General features: G+C 46.3%; 1 protein-coding gene across 1 annotated transcript; it reads right to left on the bottom strand.

Annotated features, from left to right (window-relative positions):
• Positions 1 to 18,745: 18,745 nt before the first annotated feature.
• Positions 18,746 to 19,737, bottom strand: LOC132376839 (geranylgeranyl transferase type-2 subunit beta-like). Its single transcript, XM_059942714.1, is given in 2 exon segments — positions 18,746 to 19,422; positions 19,425 to 19,737. Coding segments are annotated over 2 exon segments (990 nt in total).
• Between the last annotated feature and the right edge of the window lie 1,518 nt (positions 19,738 to 21,255).

Genomic DNA, 21,255 nt, shown 5'->3' with positions numbered 1-21,255 from the left:
CCCGTTTGCAATAGTTTTACCCATTCTTTAGAGCCTTTTTCTGGATACCACTTGTCATTTCCTCTCAAACTGGTGGGAAATCTCTGCTAGGAGACCCACCTGGGAATTTCTCTTGCCCTTTCTAAGAGAAGGCAAATCTAGAAATAAGACATAGACAATATGGCGGCCTCATGGAGTGTGGCCCCAAGTGTGTATTGTTAGTCAGCAGGGATTGAAAAGAGCTGGACGTAAACAGTCACACCCAGGCTTCACTCTGGGAGGCCCAGGTGTTGGTTTTCCCCACCCCTCCTGTGTCTCTGCCCCTCTGGGCCTGAAGCTGATGACCAGGTTTCCGGGTTGGCCACAGATCCAGAAGTTTCTCTGAGACATGGGGGGATCTGAGCTTGTGGCCTTTGTTCTTTCTTCATTGGAAAGCTCTGAAGTCAACGATGAACAATCTAGCGGCCACCTCATCAGGTCCTTGCTTCTGAAAGGCCACCCGTGATTGACAGGAGAGCTCAGCAGAGGCCAAGGCCACGGGCTTTTTACGGTAAGTGTGGGACGGCTTTGTCAGGAGTATATTCTGAGGGGTTAACATCGCACCAAAGAGAAAGACGGACAGGTCTTAACTCAGGCCCACCAGCTTGGCGACCTGAATTTGACAAAAGGCGAAGTGAGTTTTGGTCTAACAAGAGCCATTGAAACTTTCTTCCTGTAAATGCGAAAGCCTTAAAGGGAGCGTTCTGAAGAGAAAACATCCCAGTACTGTGTTGGGGAAAATTATGCAGGTGCATTATTAGAATACACCAATTAAATGTAATCACATCAAAACTAGATTTACAATGAAATCCAAGTTTCTTGCTGGTAACAATGGCAATGACTCATCTTCTATGTCTTTTTTTTTTTTTTTAATTTATTTATTTATTTATTTTTGGCTGTGTTGGGTCTTCGTTTCTGTGCGAGGGCTTTCTCTAGTTGCGGCAAGGCGGGGGCCACTCTTCGTCGCGGTGCGCGGGCCTTTCACTATCGCGGCCTCTCTTGTTGCGGAGCACAGGCTCCAGACGCGCAGGCTCAGTAGTTGTGGCTCACGGGCCCAGTTGCTCCACGGCATGTGGGATCTTCCCAGACCAGGGCTTGAACCCGCGTCCCCTGCATTGGCAGGCAGATTCTCAACCACTGTGCCACCAAGGAAGCCCATCTTCTATGTCTTGAATAAGAGTTCTATTTCAGGAATACTTTATTTTAAAACCACAGATTTGAGGATTGACTTCCATTCAGTCACCTAAACAGTACACACTGCCCAGAAAGAATGAAATTGCATCTCAGAGACCTACATGATACGGTTAGAGCTGGTAAGGGGAGTGTGTGGGTTTTAATGCCTCCTTCTGGTTGGTTCTTTCCTCAAAGCTGCTCCCAATAAGCTACTCCTGGGGGATACAGAAAGGCCCTTTTCCATTTCGAAAAAAACGAACACTTTTATAAAGAATTATTGTGAATATTTGAAGGAGACTTTACTGCAACCTCTCCATCTTTTTCCCCCTCATTATCCCCAGGGGGAAAAAGGAATTTCTGTAATTCAAAATCTAGTCACAAGAAAGGAAGCACCTAAGATCGATCTGGTGGTGCCAGCAATCAGGCAAATAGATATAATGCTCTTTCGATTTCCTAAGGTTAGTTCAATTAAAGAATAAAACTGTCAGGTAACATTCACAGGACACCTAAGGTGTGATCAAGGTGTGATCCCTAAGTGAGTCTAACATTTTAAAGATTAAAAAAAAAGACAAAATAATTCCTAGGTTCTTTCTCCAGGGATTACTCTGCCTTAGAAGAAACAGCTGTGTATCTTCATAGGTTAAATAGAGCTAAGAAAGGGAGGCATCAGAACGCACCTGGACAAAACCAACTCCATCAGTTCTGGCTTTTTTTTTTTTTAATTTTTTTTTTTTTTTTTAGTTTATTTATCTATTTAATTTTGGCTGTGTTGGGTCTTCGTTTCTGTGCGAGAGCTTTCTCTAGTTGGGGCAAGCGGGGGCCACTCTTCATCGCGGTGCGCGGGCCTCTCATTGTCGCAGCCTCTCGTTGCGGAGCACAGGCTCCAGACGCGCAGGTTCAGTAGTTGTGGCTCACGGGCCTAGTTGCTCCGCGGCATGTGGGATCTTCCCAGACCAGGGCTTGAACCCGTGTCCCCTGCATTAGCAGGCAGATTCTCAACCACTGCGCCACCAGGGAAGCCCAGTTCTGGCTTTAAAAAATGGTTTTCTCATTGAAGATAACATACATACAGAAAAATGCCCATACACCAGGTGTCCAGCTGAGTGAATTTTCACAAACTGAACACATGTGTTTAACCAGCACTCAGATGTAAGAAACAGAATATAACTAGAAGTGCCCTCATTCTCCCACTCCAGGGGGAACCGGCTTCCTACTTCTGAAACCATTGATGAGTTTCGCCTGAGTTTGTGCTTTTTATACATGGAATCCTGCGGCATGTCCCCTTTTGTGCCTGCTTTCCTTCACACATTTCATATCCGTGACAGTTACCCAAGTAGTTAGAGATGGTTGACTGTCTTTGTTGGCGGGTATTCCATCGTGTGAATACACTGCAATTTATTTCTCCATTCTACAGCTGATGGACATTTGGGTAGCTTCCAATTTGGGGCTGTTACAAAGAGCCAGCTGCATGGGTTTTTACATTGGCTGCAGTGTGCTGGTGTCCAGGCCGCTGCCTCAAGTGAATGCTTCGTGAGGCCATTTGGAACAACACTGGCCCCCGAGCCCTGGCCGGCATTGTCAGTTGGGTCCTTCTGCTGGCAGATGCAGACCTGAGAAGAGAAAGGCCGCAGCTCTCCACCTGTGAAAACTGCCTCTTGTTTTCATGGAAAAAAGGTTTTAGAAAAAATCAGCAGCTGAGAACAGAAGTAAGCATTGTTTGCATTATCGTAGAGACTCAAGCAGCTGGCCATGGGGAATTTGGATCGGAGATAATAAGGTAACTTATCTTATTGAAACAGGATACAGCCTAACAGTCTTGAACAAGGAGCGGGGCATGCCCAGGGAACTGGGGGATCGTATAAGCTGGGAGGGGAAATGTTGCCAAGAAAACTTAACTGAACCATCTCATCTCAATGGGTTACGGGTTTAAAATGAGGGCCAAAAGCCAAGATTCTTCATACACAAAATCAAGAGCTTAAGTCTTCCCTGAGAGAGGAGAGTTCAGATCGCCACTCTGGACCGCCCGGGGGATGCTGCCCGAACTTTCCGTAAAGTTCTGCTTCTCATCTCCAAAATGGAGGTGATAAGCGCACACTTGCGGGACTTTAGGGTCAAAGAGACACCGAAGGTGGAAGTACAGGGAACAACGAATAGAGGCTGATCAAATGCTGTGTCCGCCGCAAGGGTCGTGATTTAGGTGGAACAGAAACTCATTTGCTTAACTGGGCTATAATGTGGGAATTAGAGGAAAGTCAGAAGATCGACTGTTTATTCCTTTTGAAAATGCAAAAGAAAATATGTGAAAAGACCGCATTGGTGCCAGCCCAGGGCATAGGGTGGGTGGGGAGGGGATCTCAGTTCTCCAAAGGGAGCAAATGGTAGCTGGGGAGGGAGAGGGCCATGCACGGAGCTGCCCGCCTGTCTGTCCTGCTCGGCTTCGCTCTCTGCCGGTCAGACTCTGGTTGCCAAGAGAAAAGCCTCTATTGTTATTTGCATCTTCGAGTATTCTCGCCTGTCAGGACAAAGCCTTCTAAAGCACTCGACCACCTGGCCTGGTTAACAGAGGGAGGCCTGAGGTCTCAGGATTTAGGTGGCCCCTCCCCAGAGCTTCTCTGTGTGGTCCCCAAGGTGGTAGCTCCAAGACAGCCCTTTATTTTTCTGCTGCAGGTGGTGATGACAAGTCTGGATTTTATGCAAAAGACAGTATTATCTTTGGAAATAAATGGCGGGCAACACAATGATGCGGAGGCCCTGCAGCCTGAAGCATCTCTACTGCAGCTCTAGCTGAGCACCGGTTTCCACCGGGCCTGGAGATGCTTCACTGAGGTTTGCAGCTGGGCGTCAGCCCCACCCTGTGAAGAGGCTACAGCAAACAGAAAGAGCTAGTGCTCTGCAATCAGGTGGGGAAATCACTCCAGCTCAGCTGGTTTCCCCGCCTTAAGGGAGCCTGAGGTTGGAATCCCAGCCCCAGTCATAACAATACTTCACACTCACTCAGTGGATGTGATGATGTGTTCTGGTTCTCAAAGCTACTAATTTTATCCCAACGTGAAAGAGATAAGGTGCATCTCATTACACCCATTTTACAAATAAGCTCATGCGAACCCAGAGAGAGTAGATGATTGGCTCTTGCAGGAAGAGCCAGAGGCCGTAGGTCCAGGTTTCCTGGATGTGCTCACCAGACCATACCTTCCAGAAGGACAGACGTGAGTCTCTGACACAGGCGGGTGTGGCCACCTTTCAGGTTCTGCATTATCAGACCCCAGATTTAGGGGTCAGACAGTGGCGACTGATGCCCGTGTGGGGAAGATTAGCTTCCTATCTAAGAAAGTGAGGTGAACGGATTTGAGGGATGTTTGGGTGGCAGAGCAAACAAGAGTCAGTGACAAACTGCTGGGGAGGAGGGAAGTCCAGATGGCCCTAGGTTTCCAGTCTGGTTCTGCACAATCAGGGCACCCGCCAGCGCTGGGGGTCACCCTTGATCGTAGGGAATAACCAACTGGATCTCGGCAGCCATCGTTCGTCTGTTTCATGACAAACCTCAAGAGCTCTAAGTGCCAAGCCCTCTAGCCGAGGCCGAATCGCATGGGGCTGGAGGAATTGGTGTCAGGAACCATTCCCCTGAGAGCTGACAGCTGTGCTCAGAAGTCACCCCTGGCTGCCCGCTGCATTCGCATAAAACTGGGGTTCCTCCCCCAGCTCCCCCAAACCACACGGGAACCAGCCTCTGCAGACCGTCCCGCCTCCTCTCCCTATTCTCCCTCTGACCTCCAGCCTGGGGTCACCTCCAACCCTGGAACCCTTTGAGCTTCTTCCCATCTCCGGGCCTGTGGGTTTGAGGCAGGCCTGGAATCTTCTTCGACGTCCTCAAATATCACCTCCTCAGAGAGGCACCCCACCCCCCCACCTCCCTCTTGGATCGCCCTCTAGCCGGTTTCTCTGGTAGGCTTTTCTTCATAGCACTCAACAGTCTAAGAAACTTCCTAATTTATTTGTCAGCCTGCCGGTTAACCACTTCCCCAACCAGGTGTTTTTTTTTTTTTAATTGAAGTATAGTTGATTTACAATGTGTTAGTTTCAGGTGTACAGCAAAGTCATTCAGTTATACATACAGACGTATCCATTCTTTTTCAGGTTCTTTCCCCGTATAGATCATTGCAGAGTACTGAGTAGAGTTCCCTGTGCTCTACAGCAGGTCCTTGTTGGTCACCCATTTTGTATAAAGCAGTGTGTCCCAACCATGCTTCATGTTCCACGTCAGAAGGCAATAGTTGAGCAAGATTGTGGGCCCATGGTCACCCTGGTAGAGATGGAGAGAAGTGAGCGGAGTCATTGGGGTGACGTGTGGAGGCACAGCTGACGGGGTCTGTGGGTCAGCCTTCGAGGTCTGCGTGCATGACGGTGCCCATCACTCACCCGGCTTGCCCCAGCGGGGGGTGAGGTGTGGGTTTGAAAAGGTCTGAGTCAGGCTTTCCGCTCACTGATTCTGCGGCACTTGAGGCATCTTGGGGGGGGGGCGGTCTGCCAGGGAAGCAGGGCCTCCCTGGGTCTGGAGCTCAGCGGAGAGCTCTGGGCTGGAGGGTAATCGTGTGAGTTGCTGTGTACGGCTGCGGATGGGCACAGGGGCCGTGGATGACGGGGCTGTGTGAGGGCAGGAGACGGAGAGGGCGGCGGGGACGGCCCTTGGGCTCGGAAAGGAATCGGGGAGGTAGAGGAAGAAAACCAGGCACGGTGGCCAAAGACAGAAGAGTGTGTTGGGGTGTAGGTGGACTCTTGGGGCTCCCAAGTTGGACCCCTCAGGAAGGTCATCTCCAGCCCTGACAGCGGGACGCTGGGGCTTTCCAAGTGATGGATGACAAGTGCTAACTCACTAAGGCCTCACAAGGACCCTGCCCATTACTTTCCCCCAGTCTTCAGGGGAGAAAACCAAAGCACACAGGGAGTAAAAGACTTGCCCAAGTCACCAGCCAGCGAGTAGAGGTCTCAGGATTCAGCCCAGACTCCACGGTCTTTGTCACCACACTTGCTAACATCCCACCCTCCACTTTTTGCAGGCTCCCCTTTTGACTGGGCTGATCCAATATCAGACAATTTGCAATTGCCAAACTTCATCTTTAGTAATCAAAAGAGCTCTGACTGCAGACACAAAGTATGAGCCAATCTTCTCTTAAGCCTTTGGTTAAGACCATGATGCAATCTTGGTCCCTTTTTTTTTTTTTTTGAATTGCTTTATCACCATCTGGGATCGTTCCTGAGCTCTGGGAGGCTTTGAAGAAGTTTCTGAGGACCCTGCACAAGGACCCTGGGCCATTCGGGTCCTCCTTTCCCTCCCAGGTGGTGGCAGAAACACCAGAGCCAGACCCACTGGCGCTACTTACGGTGAAAGTGGCCGCCCGGCTGGCCTGTGCTGGCCACCCCCGCACACGGCAGCTGGGCTTCTTGACCAGCCTCATTGGGCTTGTTTCAGTAATGGCCTGGGTGAGAAGGCACTGACTCAGGGAGCACCTCTGATTTTGTATGACTCTTGTAACAAGCTATCCTTCAGCATCCTTCAAAGCATTCTCCTTTCATGTGACATTGATGACCAACATCTCTTTGCTGCCACTCCCCTCACAATTTCAAGAGCGTGTCTTTAAAAGTTTGAAAACTTTGCATTGTAAATGGAAAAAAAAAAAAATCCCGATGGGCAACCAATCTTGTCTTTCACCAGACTAAACAGGAGTTTCCCTTTGGCTTCATCAAATCCCAGAACAGCCAGCCTTCGGGTATATTTTAGTCCCTTTGTATCCAAATAACACTGTGTGATTTGGTGAAAAGCTGTGTGTTTATTATCATGAAATATAAATGTGTTGAAAACATCAAATTGCTATCGTGCAGGCTCTTCTAATAGCCTATTGGAACCTCCTTCACTTCAGAAATGACACACTTTGGGGTAGAACTTCCCATTTTAAAAACCACATAAACTCCCCACCCGTTCCCCTTCCAACACTTCAACAGTCAGATTACGTAGTATTTTTCTTTCCCACTTCAACTGACGCTTTACATCAAACATTACCAAGCTCTGCAAAATGCACAGGGATGCAGTCACACTAAGGTAGAGTCACTTTGGTGTTTTTGTTTTTGTTTTTTTTGCTCTTAAGGTCACCTATTCATTATTTCCACCATTCGGCACAAAAGTCAGGATCTGTCTGGAAAATGTGTTATTGCCCCATGACCAGAACCCAGAGAGAAACATGTTCGCCTTTAGATGGATGCGATGATTATGTGGATTGTGTCGTTTAAAAAGAAAGCAACTCAATTTTGCAACTGCATTCTTTGGAGCAATCTGGCCTTTGGTTGACTAATCTCATCAACCAATTAATCCCACACTGATTACCCTGCTCATTCATTCTCAGCAACAAAATGTAAGCAAAACCTGCAAAACTCCCCTGAAGTCTCACCTGGGCTCTGTCTGGCTTCTGACACTTCCTCTGGATTTATGTTCATCATGGTGATTCTCAACCGCAAGTCTGATTGGCTGGCCCCTCCTTTCGTGGTATCAGTCTCAAGGGCTGCGGAAGCAGAGGACTTGAGTGCACATTCTTGCTATACAGTCAACTGTCTAAGCCAGAAACCTGTGGCGGGTCTTCCTTGACCTATCCCTCCCCCTCCTCCCTCCACAGCCGGTTAGTCACCAAGTCCTGTCCATTCTGTATCTTGAATCACTCGCCTCCCCCACTTCTCTCCATGGCCACATCCTGGCTCAGCCTCCATCACCCATAGCCTCATACTAGTCTCCCAAGGGGTCTCCCTGCCTCCATATATGGGGTCAATCCATATACAGTAAGTCCCTTACATACGAACCTTCAAGTTGTGAACTTTCAAAGATGCGAACATGCCTTCGAATGTCCGATCGTGTAAGTTCACGTGTCTGCGTACATTGTCACATGCGTGCATCCTTTACAAGTGGTTGTGCTTTTGTGTACTTCACTGTATAGAGTACAGTATCTTTATTTCAAGCCCAGGGTGTCCGGAAGCAAGCGTAAAAGCAACAGTGATGTAGCTGGTATATACTACTGTACTTTTCAAGGTGCTATACTGTAAGGTTAAAATGTTTATTTTTTGTGTTTGTTTTGTATGTATTATTTGTGTGAAAGGTATTATAAACCTATTACAGTACAGAACTATGTAGCCGATTGTGTTGGTCGGGTACCTAGGCTAACTTTGTTGGACTTGCGGACGTGCCGTCGGAACGGAACTCATTCATAGGTAGGGAACTTACTGTAAGGGCTCCTTTGAAAATGCAGATTCGACTATGCCACCCTCCTGTTTAACACTCCTCAAGGCCTTCCATCACCTGTAGGTTATAGCAGAGGCCCCTCTTCATCACCCTGAAGCCCCCTCCATGACGTAACCTGGTTATCCCAGCACAGAGCTTATGGCCTCTAGAAACCCGTTCTGTATCCTCGCTCTGCACTCCACCCCAGCCCCACTCATTCCTCCAGGCCCCCCGAGTGCCTGTCTCCCGAACTTCCTGGACACCCCTCAGGTGATGGAATTTCTCTCTGGGTCTACCTCATCTTCCAGGCTGACCTCGTTGTGGATGAGGGCAAGCTCTGGTTTTTTTCCTTTATCTCCAGCCCAGGACAGAATCTGTCACAAAGCAGGCATTCACTAAATGCTTGTTCCTTGGTGACATGGCTGGGGTTCAAGGTGGTTCTTAGGGTACTGGACTTCCAACTATGTCCCGTAGGAAGCTCCATTTAGGTTTCCACAAATATCTGATTCCGATTTCATGTTTTAAAGATTGTTAAATTATTTTGCATGTTGTAGTGTAGAATAGATTCAAATATGTTACTGACAAACATGTGACACACTGCCGATCGGCAAGCTAAGTGTGTTGCAAAGAAAAATTATCTTCATGAAGACTCTGAATAAATCTGTCATTTGTTGGTTCCTTAAATCCCAAGGTTATAAGGCTGGTTATTTTAAAAAATTGTTACAGTGTACTGCCATTTATCTGTGTGAGTTAGGAATTTCTTATTACAATATGACCAAAGCAAACGGCGGAAATAAACTAGACTGAGGCTGACATCAGATTGCAGTGGTTTCCCACAACTACAGTTCCGATTTTTTCTCATTTATTAAAACAGCCTGTAATCCTCACTGGCTGGTTTCACAGTGTGTGAGTACCAGAGGTCCGAGGTTATAATGGAAATGTATACCAATGAAATGTACCGTCAGCCTCTGGATATTTTAGGGCTTCCTCTAAGGCGTTGTTTGAAAGATGGGCTTAGCCATTTCTTTAAAAGTTTGGAAACTACTGGCCAGGGGGAAGCAGGGTGCTGGGCTGAGGCTGCCCAGAGATTCAGCTCTCGGTTCCCAAGGAAACGAGGCACCTGCCCAGGACTGGGCCGGGAGGGCAGTAGTGGAAGAGCTGAGGGAACTGGGAAGGACTTAGAGACCTGCGGAGGACGGGGGAAGGTCAGGGAGCAGCTCCGCGTCCTCTCTAGGGGATCCCTAACCTCCTCCAGCACGCTTAACCTCGAAGGTCTGTAGGTCGGCTCAGTGCCTGCTTCACGGGGCCGGCTGCTCTGCTGGAGGGCGAGTGATGGGGGAACAGATGCTCACAGCCTGTGTGCTGCCTGCGGGGAGGCCAGTCCCCGTCCCTCCAAATCTGCAAGGGGACTTCCGAAGGGACGGGGGGAGAGAGGAAGCCGGGCCTCGGGCTCTTTACGGGAACCTGTTGGAGCTGAACGGAATTCAGTGGCTGCCAGCACTTGGGGCCAGCACAAAGAGCCCTTCCTCCTCCTAGACGTCAGGCCAAGCCACTGCTGTGGGCTAGCTCTCCACCTGGGCTTGGTGCCCTTCCCCTGGTCCCGGGAGTTTCCTTCGCACTCATTTAACCAATGGAGATTGGTTCCCTCTCTGGGGTTTCTACAGCCATGCTCGCCCAGAACTCCCTACATACCACCCTAAAAATGTCCTTCCCTTGGTTCTGCTTCCCCCTCCAGCTACCGTCCTATCCCGTCCCTGCCCTTCATACTGAAACTTCTTGAAAATAAGGATTCTCCATCCCTAGACCATCGTGTCACCTTCCCCCCAACCTAACTGCCCCTGGTTTTCCCCTGCTGCACCAATGACATCTTTCTCAAAGGTCACCAGTGACTTCCTGGTGTTAAAGCCCAGCAGCTTTCCGTAAGCCCTGCATCCTCACTGACAACCGGCATCCACCGCCCACCCCCATCGCACAGACACTGTTTACGTTGTGACCTGACCTCCTGCTTCCCCCTCTTCCTCCCTGACCACTTCTAGCCAGTCTCCAAGGACTTTTCTGCCTCTTGTTCTTCTCATGGGAGGTGGCTGTGTTTGCTAGGACCTGCTGGAACGAGGTACCACAGGCCAGGGGCTTAAACAGCCGAAGTTTATGTTCTCAGTCCTGGAGGCTGGAAGTCTGAGGCCACAGTGGCAGCAGGGTGGGTTTTTCCTGAGACCTCCCTCCTTGGTGTGTAGACGGCCGTCTTCTCCCTGTGTCTTCACATGGTCTCTCCTATGTGTGTCTGTGTCCTGATCTCGTCCTCTTATAAGGACCCTAGTCTTATTGGATTAGGTCTCCCCTTGATGACCTCATTTTAACTTAATTACCTCTGTAAAGGCCTTATTTCCAAATACAGTCACAGTCTGAGGTTCTGAAGGTTAAGACTTCAACAGGGCATTTGGGGTGGGGACATAATTGAGACAGTAACAATGATCTTGCACAGATTAGGTTCTTGACCCTTTTTAACGTTACTTCCTACAGCCATTTCTAAAGCGCGTGTATTATTATTGAGTAAATGCTTTTGTCAATTTCATTTTTTTAATTTCAGTTTTGCAATTTCACTTCTTAAATTACAAAAGTAATGCCTCTCGTGAAAATAAAGTGGAGCAATCCTCGAGTGTTCGAAGAAAAGGTTAATCAGAGGATATGATTTCCAAGTCAGTAACTATGTCTCCAAGTTCTTTTCTGAGCTTTAGGGTCAAATTCCCAACTTGTTTTCAAGTACCTCCCTGGGATGGCTGGACCATCACACACACAAACATGATAGTACTCTTCATCTCTTCATGCAAATCCCCAACGCTTTCAATCACTTCTCCCCTCAGCCCCACTCCCTGGCCAAGCACTTCCTTGAGCCCAAATGTCCGCCTCTCAAGCATATTTTGTGAGACTCAGTTCAAAATCGGTGGGGCTCTTTGTTCAAAAGCTATTAAGAATTTCAAGACAGTGACAGCAGAGCACTTGTTTTTTATTGACATAGAGTTGATTTGCAATGCTTCAGGTGTACAGCAAAGTAATTTGGTTACTTTTTTTTTCAGATTCTTTTCCATTATAGGTTATTAAAAGATATTGAATAGAGTTCCTTGTGCTCTACAGTAGGACCTTGTTGTTTATCTGTTTTATATACAGTAGTTTATATCTGCTAATCCCAAACCCCTAATTTATCCCTCCCCCACTCCCTTTCCCCTCTGGTAACCATAAATTTGTTTTCTATATCTGTGAGTTTGTCTCTGTTTTGTAAATAAGCTCATTTGTATAGTTTTTTTTAGATTCCACATATCAGTGATATATGATATGTGTCTTTCTCTGTCTGACTTATTCCACTTAGTATGATCATCTCTAGGTCCATCCATGTTGCTGCAGATGGCATTATTTCATTCTTTTTTATGGCTGAGTAATATTTAAAACCGAGCCCAGGGCCCCTCAGAGAAGGTCACACGTCCTAAAGGGGGCCAGCCCCCCTCCATTATCCCCTCCATATCCCGCTGAGCCCCACCCCCATCAATGCCCTGGGTTTCCACCAGGGCCTCCTCGGGCCTCACATCCATCTCCCTTCCCCCTCCCACTCATCTGCCTGGTGACGCCTACCATCACCGTCTGCACATGGTATACTTTGCTCAAAGCCTTTGGCGTGTCCTCACCTCCACACTGGGCACAGCTCTCCAGGATAGCACTTTAGGCCCTGATTTCCTGACTTGACTCCTTCTCATGCCTCATCCGGACACACAGCGTGGCGTGAACGTTCTGGTCTCTCCCCTGACTGTCCTCCGTGCAGCTTGCCCTCCAAGCCCTGTCTCTCTGAAACCCTACCCTCTCCATCTGTGTCAGTGGAAACTGTCCAAACGCCAGGGCCTCCCTCTTGCAAGTGTTTCCTGGCCTCTGACCTCGGTGTGATGGCTTCTTTCCGGTCGGCCCACACGTCCTGCAAGGGCTGGCGTGCTTTCATCCTTTAAACCTCCCGCTCGCCCAGGGCCAGGCTCTATTTCTGTCGCCTGAGGCTTAGCGGGGCCGGTAACTTTGCACAAGGCTACTCGCACCGGCAAGCGGTGGCCTAGGGCTGCAGCTGCTCCACCGCCGCAGTCTGGCTCAGAGGCCGTGCCTGTCCCTTGCCTTGTGCCGCGGCTGGTCCTCCTGCGTTGCTCCTGGACCCACGCTAGACAGCGAGCTCTTTGAAGAAAATGGATCTTTTTCATCTTCGTTTTTCTTGAGGTGCTTTGTTTGTCTCTACCTTCAGCCCGTATGTTTCTGTGATGGAGCAGGAAGTTTTGAAACACTGGGTTAGCCCAGGAAGAGGCAGTGACCAAATATGTTATCTTACATTTCCGAAAACTCAACCAGTTAAGGATTCTTTGGTGTGACAACAGCCCTTTTCAAAAGCAATGTCCTTTGGGGACCATATAGGGAATGTGAATTTGTCAGTCACACTTAGGAATCAGTAGGTTCAACTCTGTGCTGGTTGCCAGCCTTCCTTCCAAATGAGAGCCCTGCGGGAGTGGGGAGATCTCTGGTGGGAGGGAAGTGGTCCGGGTCCCCCCACTCTTACCCTTTTGTTGGATCTTGCGTTAACCACTGTCTGCACCTCAAACTCCCCCTCCCCCGAGGCTAGGCTATCAAAGCTGAAGGAGAAATCCAGATTTCTTAGTCTCCTGATATTTCTTTTCTTCTCACTGGATCTGGGGGAGCCAACTTCTTTTTTTTTTTTTTTAATTTATTTATTTAAATTTATTTATTTTTGGCTGTGTTGGGTTTTTGTTGCTGCGCACGGGCTTTCTCTAGTTGCGGCGAGCGGGGGCTACTCTTCATTGTGGTGCACGGGCTTCTCATTGCGGTGGCTTCTCTTGTTCCAGAGCACGGGCTCTAGGCACTCGGGCTTCAGTAGTTGTGGCACGTGGGCTTCAGTAGTTGTGGCTCGCGGGGTCTAGAGTGCAGGCTCAGTAGTTGTGGCGCATGGGCTTAGTTGCTCCGCGGCATGTGGGATCTTCCCGGACCAGGGCTCGAACCCATGTCCCCTGCATTGGTAGGCAGATTCTTAACCACTGCACCACCAGGGAGGTCCCAGGAGCCAACTTCTTCCAGAGCTTCTGTGAGGCCCAAATGGGAGTGGTTCTCATCTCTCCTCCTTTGTCCCTTAGGACCAGTGATGCAGAGTGAAAACTGAGGGGGGTTAGACAGAGGGCAAGTGGTCAACAGAAATTTAGAGGATATGGGACTTCCCTGGTGGTCTAGTGGTTAAGATTCCACGCTTCCAATGCAGAGGACACGGGTTCGATACCCGATCGGAGAACTGAGGTCCCACATGCCGCGCAGCCAAAAAATTAAAAAAAAAAAAAAAAGAGATGTGCAACAATTAAACACATTGTAAAATACTATCTAATGACATGGAAAATGTTCATCATATATATAGATATATATATATATATATTTTTTTTTTTTACTTTTGACTGCGTTGGGTCTTCGTTTCTGTGCGAGGGCTTTCTCTAGTTGCGGCAAGCGGGGGCCACTCTTCACCGCGGTGCATGGGCCTCTCCCTATCGCGGCCTCTCTTGCGGAGCACAGGCTCCAGACGCACAGGCTCAGTAATTGTGGCTCACGGGCGTAGTTGCTCCGCGGCACGTGGGATCTTCCCAGACCAGGGCTCGAACCTGTGTCCCCTGCATCGGCAGGCAGATTCTCAACCACTGCGCCACCAGGGAAGCCCCATCATATATTACTGAGGGAGGGAACAAATGGATTACAAAGCAGAATGTGTAATAGAGTCCCATTCTTATATTTTTATATTTAGATAAATATGTGCGTACTGTACTTTACCCATAGACATTTGGGAAAATACTTATTGTAAAAAGGACAACAAACTTTCCAAAGATATTCACCAAAATGTTTTCAGTATCTGGGTAGCAAATTTTGAATGAAACAGTCTTCCCTTTTTTAAAAAATTTTCTCCGCTTACGGTGTGTTACTTTGGGACATGTGTGTTTTGCATGGAGCTGGAAACTTACAAGCAAATCTGCATCTGACACATGGGCTTCCTCTGCTGGCATCCTCTCCTCGCCTCACCTCTCACAACCCCCCCGCCCGATGCCGTCCGGAGAAGGAGGAGCAAGTAGGTGCCAGCAAAGGCCCTTCCCTGCAGTCTGCAGGCATGTGATTGCCTTGCGGGGCAGGAGCTTAGTCAGGAGCGCACCACTTCCCCTCCTGGCGGGAATTCCAGGGCTGAGGTGGTGATGTGATTTGACCTGTGAGGGTGTGACCGCCAGGAGGAACAGGGAACTGAGCTGAGCTGTCCTGATTCCCCGGTCTGGTGTGGCCACCGCAGTGCCCTCCTTGCTGGAGTTGCCTTTTGCCACGCTTGGGGCTGGATGACAGCCCAGGGGTCCCTGGCGGTTCCCTTCCTGGGACCCTGTGAGGTAGGGACAGGGAGGGATGGCTCAGGGGGGGCCCTCCACCCTGCCAGCCAAGGCCCCTCCCTGGCCCTCTAACTCTCCTACTCCAAAAGTCCATCAGCCGCCCTGCTCCGACCTCTTCTCTGCCCCCCAGGAGCTAGCCCACGGTGAGCATTCTAGAAATGCTGGCTCCGAGCTCCACCCTGATTCCACACTGCTCGTCACACCTCTGCTGGGACAGAGATGGCTTCCTAACTCCGGCCCTCTCCCACCCCCCTTGCTGGAAATCCAGCCTAAGGGACGAGAAGGGAGCTCACTTCAAAGCACACCCCCTCCCCACATCTCCACATGCCCCAGCTTCAGATAAAAGGAATGGGGAGAGAAAGCATGAACACGATGAAATCAAACCCAGAGCATCTGAAGAGGTGGACACTGCGTCCTACTTGTCCCTGACGGCCCCATCGGAGCTGAGACCTGCCCGGGTCCGTGCTCGTGCCCTCATCCTGCCTGGACGGCCATCCCCCTGACTTCCTCCGTCCCCTCCTTCTGCACAAAGCTTCCCAGCCCACGTCAGCTCATGATAGCTGCTCCCGCCAGGGCTTATACTATGAATTCACTGTTCATCTGTTTATATCTCATCTCCTCCCAGAAGTAAAGCTCTTGGAGGATTGAAAGCAATTCCTGGATTCAGTGAAATGCACTGGTCTTGGGACTGAGACCAGGGCAGACGCCCGGCTCAGCCCCATGGTGGTTCTAAGACCCTGGGTAAGTCGCTGCCTCCGGGCTTGGTTACCTCATCTGTCAATCAGGCAGCAATCATCTCTACCTGGTGGAAAGATGAAATGAGATAACAGGTGTAAGAGTTCTGGTCATTTCGTTATTTCCTGAACATCTGAAACAGATAACATCATTTAGTTATTTCCTGAACATTTCCTTGCCATCCTTCCCAACACCTTCCCTAGCGCGGGGCCTTTCATGTAGTAAATGTTCAATACATGTTCACTGATTGAGTGACAGATCATGAATTCCTCTCCATTCCTCCCTGCATCTTATCTGCATATCTCAGAGAGCTGGCACTTAGGACTGTGTCACAGAAGGGTTTGGATGTATACCTTGATAGCCACCAGAAATTGGAGATAAATATTACTGATTTTTACTGAATCCATCTATAAAGTGGTCTAAGGGTTTTGTTGTTCCATAAGTTTATTACACCCAGAGAAAAATATCATGAAAATAACATGTTCGAGAGAAAGTCTATACCAGCCACTCCTAACGGAGTAGGACTTGTATGACCGACCGGTAGTCTCTTCCACAAGAGAGATTTAAGACAATGGGACTATTCAGTGGAAAGTAGTGTGCGGGTCAGGGGGTTGTCCAGAAACAGATGGCATACCCAAAAGGGGTACCTGGAAAAGAGTTTGTTAAAACGCATTTTATTTACAAAGGGTGGTGAGAGACTAAAAAGGAATGTGAACTACTCTGTGTTACAATGATGGGGAGTTTTAGCTCTCCCAGACCTGAAGGGGCCAAGGAAAGGAGGAGTGACTGGTACCCAGCAGGACCTGTGCCTGCCAGAGGGCCACCGACATGAGCTGCTCTCTCCATCAGAGGAACGCAGACCTGCAGAGAAGGAGCTGGTGGAACCGACAGCCCGACTTTCCTCTCCACTTGTCCTCCAATACCTGCTGGGGTTTCCATTGGCTCGATGCAGCCAGAAGCCTAAAGGAAGTGGGCTATGTTGGTAATCCATGGAGGTTAGTCCCTAGGGCACAAGAGTTGGGTGGGCAGTGAATCTGAAAGGCAAAGCAAGAATATCCAGCATAATAGGAAAAGAGAAAGAAAAGTCAGAAGAAATTATAGTAAATAAGAACATCACCACAAAATAGATGCTAGAAATGAATCCAAATATTTTAGTAATCATAATAAAAGTAAATAGATTAAAGAGACTCTCAGATTGGAAAAAACAAAATCACAGACTATCACGATTTCCATTTAAAGGAGATAAGCCTCCAGCATAGAGATATCAGTAGGAGGAAAATAACTAGAAAAAGGTATAGCATGTAAATATTAACAAAAGGAAGGCTTCACTTGTAATATTAGTATCAAACCTGAGAGAATTGAAGGTGAAAATTTTTCATGTAAATGAAGAAACAAATACACCAAGAAGATATAAAAATCATGAAATCATACCAATTTAATAGTATAATCTTAAAATTACAAAGCTAAAATGGATGGATTTATATGGGAAAATGGACAAATCTATAATCACAGCAGGAGATTTTAAAGCATATCTCTCAGAAACTGACAGATAAAGCAGACCCAAAATTATAGGAAATTAAGGCCCTCCAAATTTGAAAAAAAAACAAAAAACATTTAAAACAGACGAACCCTAGGGGGTAACATTTAGGCTCCTGCACCTGTCAAATAGATGACACACATTTTTTCCAAGCACAAATGGAACATTGTCACAACTTGATCACGCTAGGCCACAAAGGAAGTCTCAACAAATTTAACGATTCAATACCATAAAGGCCCATGTTCTCTGAAAGCAATGCAGTATTAGTGATTATTAGAAATCACCAATAAAAAGATATCCAAACCACTTCGCCCATGTATATTGAAACTAAATGGCACATTTCTAAATACTTCCTAATTTAAAGATAAAATTCAAGGGAAATTATAAAACATTTAAAACTAGTAGTTATGAAAATTCAACATATAACTCTTGGAACGCAGCTAAAGAAGCAGTTACGGGGATAATCAGAGCCTTTAATATGTATATTAGAAAACAAAAAAACTAAATTAATGAGCTGCAAGTTAAGCTCACAAAGCTAGGAAAAAACAATAGTGAATTTAGTATTTGTCTTAAGGAGAGTTACATTTCAATGGGATGACATGTATATACATATATTTTTCTATCCAACATGCAGCAAATTTATAAGGTGCTCTTTTCTGTTGCTGTAGCTGTTATGCTTACTTTGACTTAGCATATAATAGATGCTCAATACATTCCTTTTTTTTTTTAACATCTTTATTGGAGTATAATTGCTTTACAATGGTGTGTTAGCTTCTGCTTTATAACAAAGTGAATCAGCTATACATACACATATATCACCATATCTCCTCCCTCTTTCATCTCCCTCCCACCATCCCTATCCCACCCCTCTAGGTGGTCGCAAAGCACCGAGCTGATCTCCCTGTGCTATGAGGCTGCTTCCACTAGCTATCTACTTTACGTTTGGTAGTGTATATATGTCCATGCCACTCTCTCACTTCGTCCCAGCTTACCCTTCCCCCTCCCCGTGTCCTCAAGTCCGTTCTCTATGTCTACGTCTTTATTCCTGTCCTGCCCCTAGGTTCTTCAGAACCATTTTTTTTTTTTTTAGATTCCATATATATGTGTTAGCATACGGTATTTATTTTTCTCTTTCCTTTTTTTTTTTTTTTCATCTTTTAATTCCTATGGGGTTCATCATTTCTTTATCAGTTAACATTCTCATTGACAAAACCCAATTTATATTAACTATAGTTATATATAACATATCAAGGGAGTACATGGGAAAATCAGAACACAAGACTTCATCAGCTAAATAAAGTTCAGCTCAGTTTGCTGTTATGGGGACAAACAAGATAACAAATACACTGAAGCATAAACAAAATATTACACTCAGAATAACAGCATTCCAGAAGAAAACAGAAAGCTGAAGATACAATAAAGGTCTTTAGTTTATAATATGTGTAATTATATAATTTATTAAAATCAACATGATTCATGTACAAAATATTAACATGCAGTCATAAAGTTTGTGAAGCACTTCAAATACTGAAATGTTAAAACAATAAAACTACACTAAGCAACTTTTGCATCAAGGGATCTAATCTAGCTCACTAGTTCAGGTTGAACATTCACTATCCGTAGTATTTCTTCAGGCATGCAAAAAACAAGGCTAACAGGTTTAATCTGTTCTTCTCCCAAAAGTGACAATCCAGCAATTCCAAATAGAGTACGAAAAGGATCTACCATATCTCCTGGCCTGTCCGCAAATCCTCCCGTTTCTTCATCTTGACATGCTAAAATGAAACTGCGCAGTTTCTCTCTGTCAATCCAATGAAGCCTTCCAATTATCTTTAGGGAAGCCAACACCCACCAAGAATAGCATACATCTGGTAACTTCTCTGGCCTTCCATTGAGTCCACCTGATGGAAGCTGTCGTTCACAAAGCCACCAACCGAGCAAATCAGAATTTACTCGATGCAACTGACTAGTAATAGCCAGGAATCCTGTGCAACAATAGATCTGCCCAGCGTGGGATTCAGAACCTGGCCTGTAACCAAATCCACCATCAAAGTTCATACATGATAAAACAAATTCGATTGCCTTTTCCACATTAATAGCATCCAGCTTCCCCAACAGAGCCAAAGGTGCCACCACACAAAAAGAGAATCTTGTATCTATTTCTCCCCAAGTATCTTCAGCAAAAGAACCATCTTCTTTCTGTAGACTCTGAACATATTCTACAACTTTATTTACATCAGTAACATTAATACTATCATAGTAAGAATCTGGACAGCACTAAGAGTGTACAGAAGATGAGGATCATGTCCAATACTAGCACGTATTCCACCACACTCGTGTTGAGAAGACTTAATAAATGTCAGCATTTCTTCTCTATTCATGCAATGTAGCTGTCCCATGAGACCCATTACAGTCAGACCCCAATAGATGCCACTCATTCTCAAATATTCAGACATACAGTATTCGTATACATCTTTCTTTGAGCCATAGGATGCTATATAATCTGGATGCTTCTCCACTAATAGGGTATCGGGTGCATCTGACTTGATAATAACATCCTTCTGCGGTGTGCCCATGTCTGAGAGTGAAAAGAGCTATTTTTCTCTTTCTGACTTACTTCATTCTGTATGACAATCTCTAGGTCCATCCACCTCACTACAAATAAATCAATTTCATTTGTTTTCATGGCTGAGTAATATTCCATTGTATATATGTGCCATATGTTCTTTATCCATTCATCTGTCGATGGACACTTAGGTTGGTTCCATGTCCTGGTTATTGTAAATAGAGCTGCAATGAACATTGTGGTACATGACTCTTTTTGAATTATGGTTTTCTCAGGGTATATGCCCAGTAGTGGTATTGCTGGCTTGTATGGTAGTTCTATTTTTAGTTTTTTAAGGAACCTCCATACTGTTCTCCATAGTGGCTGTATCAATTTACATTCCCACAAACAGTGCAAGAGAGTTCCCTTTTCTCCACACCCTCTCCAGCATTGACTGTTTGTAGATTTTTTGATGATGGCCATTCTGACTGGTGTGAGGTGATACCTCACTGTAGTTTTGATTTGCATTTCTCTAATGATTAGTGATGTTGAGCATCCTTTCATGTGTTTGTTGGCAATCTGTATATCTTCTCTGGAGAAATATCTGTTTAGGTCTTCTGCCCATTCTTGGGTTGGGTTGTTTGTTTTTTTGATATTGAGCTGCATGAGTTGCTTGTAAATTTTGGAGATTAATCCTCTGTCAGTTGCTTCATTTGCAAATATTTTCTCCTATTCTGAGGGTTGTCTTTTCGTCTTGTTTATGGTTTCCTTTGCTGTGCAAAAGCTTTTAAGTTTCATTAGGTCCCATTTGTTTATTTTTGTTTTTATTTCCATTTCTCTAGGAGGTGGGTCAAAAAGGATCTTGCTGTGATTTATGTCATAGAGTGTTCTGCCTACGGTTTCCTCTAAGAGTTTTATAGTGTCTGGACTTACATTTAGGTCTTTAATCCATTTTGAGTTTATTTTTGTGTATGGTGATAAGGAGTCTTCTAATTTCATTCTTTTACATATAGCTGTCCAGTTTTCCTAGCACCACTTACTGAAGAGGCTGTATTTTCTCCATTGTATATTCTTGCCTCCCTTATCAAAAATAAGGTGACCATATGTGCGTGGGTTTATCTCTGGGCTTTCTATCCTGTTCCATTGATCTATATTTCTGTTTTTGTGCCAGTACCATACTGTCTTGATTACTGTAGCTTTGTAGCGTAGTCTGAAGTCAGGGAGCCCGCTTCCTCCAGCTCCGTTTTTCTTTCTCAAGATTGCTTTGGCTATTCGGGGTCTTTTGTGTTTCCATACAAATTGTGAAGTTTTTTGTTCTAGTTCTGTAAAAAATGCCATTGGTAGTTTGATAGGGATTGCATTGAATCTGTAGATTGCTTTGGGTAGTATAGTCATTTTCACAATGTTGACTCTTCCAATCCAAGAACATGGTATATCTCTCCATATGTTTGTATCGTCTTTGATTTCTTTCATCAGTATCTTATAGTCTTCTGCATACAGGTCTTTTGTCTCCTTAAGTAGCTTTATTCCTAGGTATTTTATTCTTTTT

Source organism: Balaenoptera ricei, chromosome 13 (genome assembly GCF_028023285.1).
Source record: "Balaenoptera ricei isolate mBalRic1 chromosome 13, mBalRic1.hap2, whole genome shotgun sequence".
Taxonomy (NCBI): domain Eukaryota; kingdom Metazoa; phylum Chordata; class Mammalia; order Artiodactyla; family Balaenopteridae; genus Balaenoptera; species Balaenoptera ricei.
The sequence above is the reverse complement of the archived record's forward strand: the minus strand, read 5'-3'. Positions and strand labels throughout refer to the sequence as shown.